The sequence below is a fragment of the Notothenia rossii genome, assembly GCF_949606895.1.
Source record: "Notothenia rossii genome assembly, chromosome: 5".
Taxonomy (NCBI): Eukaryota; Metazoa; Chordata; class Actinopteri; order Perciformes; family Nototheniidae; genus Notothenia; species Notothenia rossii.
Genome location: NC_136903.1, coordinates 52,904,662 through 52,916,947, shown reverse-complemented (window position 1 = coordinate 52,916,947; position 12,286 = coordinate 52,904,662). Strand labels below are relative to the sequence as shown.

Here is a 12,286-nt window from a genome sequence, read left to right as displayed (position 1 = left end):
TGTCTGGCAGGCGCAATGAAGTGTCAGCGCATTTAATCAATCATAACTCGCTGAATACGAAACTGTTTTTCACAGGGTTTTTTTTCTGCAAACGTCATATATGTAGTCATGATACCGGAAACATGATTCGGCGTATTTTAATATTCATAGTAGGCTTAACAGCAATAGAATATTCTGGTATTTGATAGCCTATATGTTATGTATGATAGGTATTTTGCAAAAGACACACGATATATAATATAGGCTAATATATACACACACACACACACATAAAGAAACACTAATGGTCTATATCACTGGTTCTCAACGGGGGCGGTACCGCCCCCCAGGGGGCGTTCAGAGAACATCGGGGGGCGCTGGAAGCAATATTTTTGAAAGGGGGGCGTTGAGGTGTTCTTGGGGGGCGTTCACGCATAATGTCTTTTTGTCATGAAAAACGCTGGCCACAGCGTCTTTTCCTGTACAAAAAGCAGCTGTCAGCATCTTTTGTTGCTATAGGAAACCACAACTCTGCTTGCGATTGGTCAGCTGTCAGCAGTGTTATTACGGGTACGTTCGTAAATGCACGAACGGTCAGTCCGCTCGGACAACCCGTCTGTTCCGCCAGAGCACCCAGCTGAGCGCAGCGCTCTGGACTGTGGAACGGGGACGCTCGGAGCGCTCTGAGCGCATTTACGAATGTCCCCTACAAAAAGCAGCCGGGAGCGGACCGGAAGTCGTTGTAATTTTGGGATCGCGACTGTTAATAATCTGTGTCACTTTGTTAAATTTTGATATGTTTTGATATGACAAATTCCACTAACAGATTCGAACTAAGTGGTCAGTTTATGAAAATAATACCCGTTTCTATGTCTGCTACGACATGGAAGAGCTGGCTAGCCAGGCTGCTCCACACAGAGCTCTGTTTGTTCAAAATTACAACGACTTCCGGTCCGCTCCCGGCACGATGTCTTGTCATGTCACCAACTAGCCCTCTAGCGTTTGCCGCCATATCGTGACACTACCCCCCCCCCCCTAAATATTAGCATCATAAAACAACAAAAATCATATCACATCAGCAAAATGGCCGCGAAAAAGATAAAATGCAGACAGTACTCTATTGAATATCTTAGCTATGGCTTCATACCGTCTCCTACCAATGCACAACTCCCAATGTGTTTACTTTGCGAACATGTATTTTCCAATGAGGGAATGAAACCCTCACGTTTAAAGGAGCACCTTACCAAGATCCACCCGGATAAGGCAGATAAGGAGCGACGGTTCTTCCAGGCCCTCAAAGAGAAACATGGTAGGAGCACCATCAGCAGTCTCTTCGCTAGGAAGACCACCCAGACTGACAGCGGGCTAATAGCGTCATATAACATCTCCTTGCTGATAGCCAAATGTGGGCAGCCGTTCACAATCGGAGAGAAGTTAGTACTCCCTGCCATCAAAGAGGTCATATCTACTGTGATGGAGCGTGATCCCACACAGGTGCTGAAATCCATCCCACTCAGTAATGACACCGTAGCACGCAGGATTGATGAAATGGGCGCTGATACAGAGGAGCAGCTGTGTGCCATCCTGCGGGAAACTCCATTCAGCCTTCAGCTGGATGAGACAACCACTTCTGACAACAATGTTCTGTTGATGGCCTATGTCCGCTATAGCACCTCCAACAGTCAGGAGATGGTTGAGGAATTTTTATTTTCCAAATATCTGGTCACAGACACCAAGGGCCAGACCATTTTTAATGCACTGGATGCTTATCTACAGGAGAAGTCAATCCCGATCAACAACATCCTTGCATGTGCTACTTTCGGTGCAGTTGGCAGGTACCGTGGCTTCACCACTCTGCTGAAGGAGCAGGACCCGCATGTCCTCACAGTCCACTGTGTCTTGCACCGCCACAACCTTGTGGCCAAATCTAAAAGTCCACCTCTCCACGAGTCTCTCAATGTTGCAGTAAAGGCAATAAACAAAATAAAAGCCCACGCCCTGAATAACAGATTGTTCCGACAGCTGTGTCAGGAAAATGATGAGACCTTTGAGCGTCTTCTTATCCACACTGATGTCCGCTGGGTCTCAAAAGGAAACTGCCTTGCTCGTTTTTGTGAGCTGTTTGACAGCATCGTGGAGTTCCTGGAGGAGGTGGATGCAGCTCTCGGGGAACAGGTGTCATCCAGCCGCTGCGACATCATGTACCTCGCAGACTTCTTTGGCAAAATGAATGAAGTCACGCTGAAGCTCCAAGGAAAAGGAGTTACTCTGATCCAGAGCAAGGCGGTCATCCACAGTCTCACCTCCAGGCTGGATCTATACCGGCAGAGCATAGGCAGGAGGCAGTTTGCTCATTTCCCGCTGTTGACCAAGGTGATCTAGCCTAGGCTACTAAATAATGATAATAATAAATAATACATGTAATAAATGTAGGCTACTCTATGCAACACTATATTTTTGTTCCTGGTTAGTATAAATAACTTATGTTCTGAATGTATTATGAGAATAAAGAAACATCAATTAGTAAACTAATTAGCAATAAAATAACCAATTTAAAATCGGATGGAAACATTCTGCACCGATAACAATTTCCTGGTTATACTCATTGCAGGTGTCTGAGGCTCTTACCGATGAGCGCCTCCTCATTTACACAGACCACCTGTGGATGGTGAATGCCGACTTGAAGATCCGCTTCAGAGATCTTTTGGACCTCGATGTTCCCACCTGGGTGGTGCAGCCCTTTCAGGCGGACGTGGCGGAATGCGAGCCAGCAATACAGGAGCATCTCATCGACATCCAGAGTGATGATGAGGCCCAGGCTATTTTCCGCACCTCTGGCTGGGGCAACATGTGGGTCAAATACTCTCAGCGTTACCCGGCTCTCTGGAAGAAAGCGAGGCTGCTTCTTCTGGCTTTCCCAACCACATACCTCGTGGAGCAGGGATTCAGCCAGGTCCTCCACATGCAGTCCAAGTACCGCAATCGCTTGAACTTGACGGCCTCAGGTGCACTGCGACTGAAACTAAGTTCTCTGCAACCCGCAGTGAAGAAACTGGCGGAGATGAGAACCACCAAGCGCAGGGCTCACACTAACCTTCCCCCCCCCCCGCAATTTGGCGAAATGCAACACCTTTCCGACCTGTTAGTTCTGTAGGCCTAATGTACAGTTTTGTAGCCTACTGTTTGTTCTGCACTGGACATGTGTGAAATTGCTGCTGTTCCGTAGCAGTCTGTTTGTAGTCTCTGCTCTTGTCTGAGTTTGTTTAACACTCATAAATATCATTTTTATTCACATTCACATGGCTTTTCTGCTCTCTGGTAAACTAATGATAATGATATTCCAACTGCCCAGTTAAATCAAATCTATTATTTGGCATTCAGTGACATGCTTTTTAAATGATATAACACAGAATATTAGTCAACATTAATATTCAGGGAAGAAAATAAGTCTACTTTTTTTGATGGGGGGCGGTAAGAGACCTGGATAATGGACAGGGGGGCGCTGGCCCAAAAAAGGTTGAGAACCCCTGGTCTATATGATAGAGAAGCAGAAGCAGATTGTGTAGGCCTACTACTCAGCTATTTTAATAAGTTGAAAAATGAAGAAACAATAATACATTATACATAGACAGAAGTTATATATCAGTAAAAATAAATATCTATATTTATGTCAGAAAAAATGAAAATCTACATCTATATAAAAAAAAATTATTTTCAAGTTAAACACAAGAACATGACACCACCCCGCCCCAAACCATATTTACACAAAGTTGCTCATGAAAGTTTAAATGAGCTAAAAGCCCTGAAAGAGGACTGTTTTGCAGAGCTTCTTTCTTGTGCTCCCTTTCTGCAGGTCAAGAGAGATGAGTTTGGCAATGTGGTGTAGTCTTATTTTCAGAAACACAGACACAACCAATGACAACAAGTTGGAATAATGGTTGTCGATGCCAAACTGCGTCTCCTCAATGTTTTCCCCAAGCTGAAAAACCTTCTCCGTTCCAATCTCCTCCCGGACGATGTAGGTGACTGTCGACACCTTTGGAGCTTGCCTCGTTGAAGCTTGGCGAATCACCCTCTCTGCAGCTCTCAGGACCTTCACTGTGCCTTGTGATGGAATCACTAGGCCACCGTTGTTTTTCAGGACTAGAAGGTGGTAGCTCTCATCAAATGATGAAGGTACAGCATCTCTGACCAAGCTTGCACGGCATACATCCCAGGACAGCTTTCGCAGAATCTGCTGGACTACAAATCCTGCGATGTAGATGCGATTTGCACATTTTCCACCAGACCACCAAACCGAGTGGGAAGATAGCTGTGGTCACTCACAACAGCCGAAATGTTGGCGAATGGAGATGGGTGCTCTTCAGCAGTTCCAGCAGAGGACATCTCTACCGCTCACAGGGACACAGTGTGATCTTGGGCTGCCACATTGCCTCTCTCACTAGGTGAAACACCACACAGAATCATCAGACGGCGGAAGATGGCCTGGAACTGGCGTGCAGATGGATTGTTATTCCAGCCACCTTTAATGGAAAACAGGCACACAATACATACATTACTCATAAGTCATTTTCAGAATTTATTGCAATTAAAAGAACATCAACCCTACCTGACGCTCTGATGAAATTAAATAGGAGCTCCAAGTGATCCTGGCTGAACCTGTAGGTGAGGACATACTGCTGAACTTGGAGCAGTTCAGGAATCATCAGCATCAACGTGTCGATGTTTATGACAAATCCGATGACTGACAAGTACCTGCAAAAGAAAAACATTTTATTACTCTGATCATGGCAAAACATATACAGTATACTTGTAGGACACTTAGCTAACTAGGAACAATGTAATTGCAGAACTGGGATAACTTGAGAACAAGAACACATGCAAAAACACATGCAATACATACCATTTTGACACCTACATGTGCTTGATGTTGTGTAATACGTACCATTAGAATCTCTGGGACCTCAAAAACACTGAATACAAGATAATTCAAATAGAAACAAAACTGCAGATTGAAAAACATTGAAACAAGAGAACATCATTTCAACATACATACCCTCCTTCTGACACCTGCAAAACTTGATGTTGTGTAATACATACTATTTAGAAGCATCTGGGACCTCAAAAACAATGAATACAAGATAATTCCAACAAACAAAACTGAACACAGAAAAACATTGAAATAAAAGAGCATCATGTTAGCAGACAAAACTAAAGGAAAAAACATTGTAACAGTAGCATCATATGAACCTGATGTAGGGTATGTGTAAGGTGATATACAAACTTTTGTATTTATGAATATGCAATATCACGGTTCATGAAAATATTTGCATGTTGAACTTAGAGAATTATCAACAAATTGTTCCTGATGCTCAAATCACATTTTGATCAATTATTTTTAAAAAAACACGTACTTGGTTCTATAATCACTAACTGTTTACCTCAATGAATTCTGCCGTTGCCTCACAGTCTTTAAACTGAGAGTACCTAAGATCACTCATTGTGCGGAGAGCAACTGACACGGAGTGACTCAGTGTTTGTGCAGCCAGGGACACCCTCATCTTGTGGTTCTCAAAGTAGACATGTTTGTCTGTGATTTTATTGGCAGCATGCAGTCCGTCTTTTTTTTGCAAATCATTGAGATGATTGATGAACCTCCACTTGATCTGTCCGGTGGTCGTTGCAATTGGACTGTATGCCTGCAGAGAAAGATTCAGTCACTGCTCAAACAAGTAAAAACAGCAAAATGTTGATCATCACGTCCAGCCATAACTGGGCAAATGAACAGACAACAATATCTAGATACAACTTTTAGCAGCAGAGACATAACTTGTAAAAATAGGTCTACAACAATCATCATTTACCTGCAACATATTACGTGCCAACTTCAGCAAGTGGCATGCATCCATCATTACAAATACTTTGTCACCAGTCGAGGGATGCTGGAAACTGGTTTTAAGTGGCTCCTGTGGGTTTACTTTCAGCTCACACCCAAGTTGGTTGCACATGCTGACGTTGGAGGCATGCCCATCCATCGTGACAGATACCACCCGAATGCCCCGTGCATGCAGCTCCTCCAAAGCATGACTGAGAAGGACCCTTTGTGTTTCAGGTGACAGAGACTTCGTCAGGTAATATGCAATGGAAGCCTTCCAATGTCCTTGTAGGCCAACCACCATGAACACAAGAGCCTCAGTAGCAACATCGGTGTCATTGTCTCCATCACCCATGTCTACAAAACCAGACATTGACTGGTTATGTGGATTATATTGCACATGTTTTCTGATGGCCATGGCATCCACCATGAGTGCAACACATCCCTATTTAGCCTGGTCTTCCTGGCATCTTCTCTCCAGCATATCCAGCATCATCTTGTTCAGGCCAGGCTTGCCATCCACCGAACACAGCCACCTGTAAAAAAATTGAGAAGTAGCTATTTAACGTATTTGCAACCGTAATTTCCAAAAATGAAATTGAACAACATTAAGACTACCTTTGTAATGTATGTGGATGAGGAACGGGAATATTTTTAGTCTCTCTGAGGTATTTGTATGCCTTTGGACCATGTAGATGGAGTGTGAGGGCAAACTCTCTGTGGTCATTTGAGTACTCATGGCCCTGCTTTGCCTTGACGTCTATTTAAAGATCTGAAATTGTATGAGAAAACATTAATAAGTCCCCTTCATATAATAACAAAGGAGTTTAATAAAGAGTGTAAGAGTAAGATGTACATGAATTTCAAAGTGCTAATTTCATCTTAACTGAGTAGAAATCAAGCCTCTCTTTGAGTTCTTCATTAATTAGGTTATTTTCCCTCAAATCCCCCAAAAGACTCCTCACTGTGGTCTTTGCCCTCTTTTCTCTAGCCATGGCATTCTTCCTCTCTCGCTCGAGACTCTCCACTCTTGCTAAAGCTTCATTGAGTCTGGCCTTAAGAGCAGTAGGAGAAGCAGGCAAGACATAGCTAGGATCCTAGTAGAAAGAGGGATGAACATGGTCTGAGTGATGTTTCACTTCACACACATCACTTTGACACAACTAGAGTATGGCCCACATTCTTTCTTATAGTCATCACCTGTCAAAGCCACTGCCAGCATCATGCGTGTGTGTGTGTGTGTGTGTGTGTGTGTGTGTGTGTGTGTGTGTGTGTGTGTGTGTGTGTGTGTGTGTGTGTGTGTGTGTGTGTGTGTGTGTGTGTGTGCGTGCGTGTGTGTGCGCCAGGAATGCATGTTCAACATGTCTTCAATTGTGTGTGTATGGGTTTATTTGTGAGTGTGTTTAATATGAGTGGCAGCAAACAAGAGAGATTTTACTTTGTCTAAGACCATTATGATATGATGTTGAAAATAGAAATACTCACATCATTAGGCTGAGGTTATGAGTGTGAGGTTGAAGCTTCTGGGTCGTCCTGAGGGGCCATAGACAGGCTCTCTTCAGCTTTTCTGGAAGTAGACGTAGTCCTGCCATTTTCCGGCTAAAATGAAGAAGCATAATACTTGAAAAGAAAAAATATATATATATACACACACACGCACACACAGGGATAGGTATTTCACCCTGCCCTGTTATTGATGATAGAATATTTACACTTATGAATGCTAATGGCCTTATGATGATACACCTACTCTTTGGAGGTGAACCGGGAAGCTGAAGATGGAGGGAATAACACCATCTCTGAGTCGGACAATATGTCCTGTCCTGTCAAACTCGTCCTGCTTAAAATGCAAATCACGAATGACTCGCTTGCAGTGAACCCTTCCCTCCTCAAAGCAACTTCCCACTTCTTCCTCATATCTTTGTCTTTGGGAAACCTTCAAAATAAAAACGGGAGATTTGAGAGAGTCAACACAAAAAAAATGTAAGAAGGAGGTCAAGCTTATTTTCTTCCTTCTTCTTCCTAGATAGATTAGATTAGATTTGACTTTATTCATCCCACAACGGGGAAATTCACTTGTTACAGCAGCATATGATTTATAAAGTCTCAGTTGGCCATAAACATAATGTTTGCTGGCTACGATTTCGCTGGCGGACATCAATACAGTACAATAATATTCTATTTACAAAATAAAACCAATAATAATGTTGAATCTTACTTGTGAAAAGTAATCCCCCGACCCCTGTTCGCAATCGTCCGCCGATTTGCACAGCAATACGCCGCACAGTGCTCTGGCATCTTGAAACTTCTGCTGTCTATGGGTAGAATGTCTGTACAATATGGGTAGGATGACCGGTCCAAGATGGCGGCCGTATTTCTTGCGCCCCAGCAGCCAATGCGGTGTCTACTCTTTATATGTCTATGGCCGGCATAGCACTGGCGTTATAGATGTTCGCCTAGGGCGCCAGATCTGTGGAGGCGCTGCGCTGGTAAAAAAAAATTTTTTACAGTTGGCGCTCATCCTAATCTTCGGCCTTGATGTAACAATATTCATAATTAAGTAAATGTAACACCCTTTTCACCTCGGTTACACTTTTCATTTGCCCTGTACGATGGGCGCTGTAAGTGATGAAAATGGGGGATGTTGGTTTATCTGGCGCCGGCAGGTCACAGCCAAAGTGCGAGTGAGCGTGGGAGCGAGCGAGGCAGAGAGAGAAGGCGCACCGGTACCGGCGGTTGTTATTAGAATCTGGTGCTAGCTGCTCTAACGGATATAAGAAGTAAATGTTTCTATAATAATGTGGAGGGAGAGTCCTCTCCTGTCAGACTGAGAGGCACAGTGAGGTAAAGGACTCTAAGTGCTTAGATAGTTCACTTTAGTTATCTAAGTGGGTCTCAAACGGTTTGATCACAATTTATGTAAACAAATATTTCCAAGGCACTCCTTTATAATTATTGGGATAAACAGGTTTGAAATCATTTCAACGTATGGACAGTAAACCAAAAATATCGTTTTAAACTGGGGAGATTAAAAAATATACACAAATAAATAAAAGCTAATAGGTCAAATAAGATATGAAAGAACAACAAAAATAAAATAAGTTACATTTATTTGTTATTGGCTGTGGTAGGTTATTGGTTATGTTCACATACTTATTTGATTAATAAAATGTAAACCAATATTTTTCATATGGGTGTTTAGAGTTGTACCCCCTAGATATAGTAGTAATTCTGCTCAAAGTGCAACAGATTGAAGCATTTTACTTTAAAATGTTCAAAAAATTCTTCCCGGGGGGCATACCCCCGGAACCCGCTAAAGCAGGGGCGGGGAACCTTTTTCCTCTCAAGGGCCATTTCAATTTTTACAACATCCTTCGAGGGCTGTACAAATTATTGAACTCAACGTCTGCTTAAAAAACTCAAATCACAGCCCATTCATTTCGCGTTTCTTTCATACTGTGCAAAGAAAAAGCAACCTCTTAATCCAGATATTTGACCATGACCCGCGCATTCATGCACCGTGGCATGACCACCAAAACAGAAAGATATGGACACAAGATGGGTTTAAATGTATTTAGTTTCATATCCATGTGAACATGATTTAAGTGGGGGGCGGATCTAACCTCATCTAGGGGGTTTGGGGGCATGCACCACCAGGAAGATTTTTTTTAAATGTTGAAGTTAAAAGCATCAATCTGGTGCACTTTGAGAGCAACATGAAGAGATCTATGGATACATATCTCAACATCCATATGAAACAGAACTGTAAGCAGATTTTTTTCTTTATGGATATTTTACAAATCACTTCCCTTTTAAACTGTATTCTTGTTTATTAATAACAACTTTTTTTTACTGTCATATTAGTATTGTATACCTGTTTACTTTATTCTCTTATTTTTCTATAACTATAATGATCATATAAAGATGTGCGTTTACCTCACTGGTTGGAGAAAAAGCTTCTTATATTCGTTAGCATAGCTGGCTAACCAGATGCTAATAACAACAACGTTATTGACTGTATGATCAGTATGACAGATGAACAGATCGCCACTGGGCTTTCAACTAAAGACACAGCCACGCAAAAACTGCGGCATGTGTACAGCTCCTTATGGGTATTACAATTTGTGAAGTCCCGGCCCGGAGCCGCGTTCTGGTGCTCTCCGTTAGAACTACACTCCCGTCAGACGAGACATATACTACGTGATGACACGTTAGGCTCGTGTTGTGTTCAAGGACCCTGACCTTGGCCAGGAAAAACAAGCTTGTTTAATTATTTTGCGGTCTAGATTTCTTGAATTTTTTTCTTTTTTGCGTGTGTTTATAAATTACCTCGAGGGCCGTACCAAATGGTCTCGCGGGCCGTATACGGTCCGTAGACCGGAGGTTCCCCACCCCTGCGCTAAAGGATGTCACGTCCATCCCCCATTCCATTGTGTGTTCCTTGGATACTCTATTGATATTTATATTTTCTATTGTACGATTCTCTGGCTGGGGCGGCAGCTCAAATCTCGCCTAGGGCTGCAAATTGTCTAGAGCCGGCCCTGAGTAGGCATATAGATTCACACCTAGCCTACAGAACAGTACAGTTTACAGAGAACAGATAACATCTGATCCTTTACAACAAACACTATATGATCTTTCAAATGTTTAGGAACATGGTAATCCTGCTAGTAATCCCCAATTGTTTTAAATGTTACACTAATATCATTACGTCTTTTTTAATGTAACTGGAAGGGAATACAGCTACACCAACTACAGACATTTGCAATTGCATGCTCGAATCCTAATACACACGGTAGCAAACAAGCTACAGAATTATCATAACTACCTCAAAATATGAAAAATAATGCAACTGCCCTTCAATCACAGATTGTATGCCCACGGAGAGACATTAAACAGCTCACCCAAAAGGGATATTTAATATTTTTGTAACATCTTTGATATTTTGGTTTTTGGGCACCCTGGGGGATTTTGCACAAATGATTACTCAAAATCGTTTTTACTTTCCCCCCTATTTTCTCCCAATTTGGGACAAGTACTGCCCCATTAACTGCAGTCTTTCTATTTCTGACTCACAACACTTGAGCAAGTGCCTTGAAACTACATGCTGCCCAATGACTCCACTGGTTGCATAGAAGGCGAAAGTCACAATAGTTCTACTTGATTTATAAGCTCAGTAAAAAAATTCCTGATGAGTTTTTGGATTTAATTGTTAGAATTGTCAGAATTTTTTTCAAATTACGTAAATAAATACCTTGAAATGTTCTGATTCTGATTCCGATTAATCTTAAACTCAGTTGGTTTTATTGTATTACTTTAGCAAGCTTTGTGTCCTCCTCTTCTCCTGATTCCCTTATGCTCTTCCTTTATAAAGCTTACTACTTTTCAGGTTTCTCAGGTTTTGGTCTTAAAAGGGTCAACTAAATTCTTCCTCCTCTTTGTGTCATTGAACAACAATGACAGTATGAAGGCGATGGATCCTCTGATCTATTAGCAGAGTTCAGCAGCAGAACCTCTTCCCATCGATCTGCCCACGTACTGCAGTGATGTGAGGAACTGCTCTGTGTGCACAATCCCTGCAGAGCCCTGAGTCATCAAACACACACAGATGAACATTGTATTTATTACATATGTTCATAGTTACAGCTTCCGTCATATTCCTCTCTGATCGTTTGACGCTTAGGTGCCCCAACCTGAATCTGAACTGATCCCAAAGATTTATAAATACAATGTAGAAATACATTCGCTACTGTATTGGTGCATGCATAAACTCAAACATTAACATTTTTTATAAAAACGGAGCAAATAGTGAAAGAAAACTAAACATTTGAATTTTAATCAAAATATTCTTTGGTGTGTTGGTGCAAGCATATAAACAGAAATAGAAAATAAAATGGGAAAAAAAGCAATATTTAACAATATAAATGTGTGCAAAAAAGTGAATTATACAAAATAAAATGATGGAAGTATTGTTCAGAAATGGTCAAAATGCTCAGAGGAATGTGCAACGGTTCAGACTTATTTTAGTAATGTGTTCCCTTATATTTATTATTATTGTTAGAAATGATGCTCGAAACAACAACAAAAAAATTGTTTTTAAATATAAGGAGTATTGGTGCATACGTAAACTAAGTAAGAGAAAATTAAATAGAAAGAATAAGCAAATATTGTAACAAAAATATTGAAAAGAGAGTAACTATTTATAAAAAATCATGAAAAAGTGCAAATATTGAAAAGAAACAACATTAAAAATTAAATAAAAATATATTTTAAAGAAAACAGATATTTTAAAACTGAAATATGTGCAAAAAACCTTATTACTCAAATGAAATACTATTAAATACTGTATGTGACTAATTACTGTGAAATTTGAGTATATTTGAATTACTTGGCTGCAGACATTTGAGAAATTGTCAGAGAAAGGTGCAAAGT

The 12,286-nt window shown here is 41.4% G+C and overlaps 1 protein-coding gene across 1 annotated transcript; it reads left to right on the top strand.

Moving 5' to 3' along the window:
* Positions 1-1,191: 1,191 nt before the first annotated feature.
* On the top strand, positions 1,192-3,519 carry LOC307038833 (zinc finger BED domain-containing protein 5-like; the record flags this gene model as incomplete). Its single annotated transcript, XM_079680509.1, has 3 exons — positions 1,192-1,288; positions 1,808-2,352; positions 2,591-3,519. The coding sequence occupies 3 exons, from the start codon at positions 1,192-1,194 to the stop codon at positions 3,131-3,133; spliced, it is 1,185 nt and encodes a 394-aa protein (XP_079536635.1). The 3' UTR covers positions 3,134-3,519.
* Positions 3,520-12,286: the final 8,767 nt, after the last annotated feature.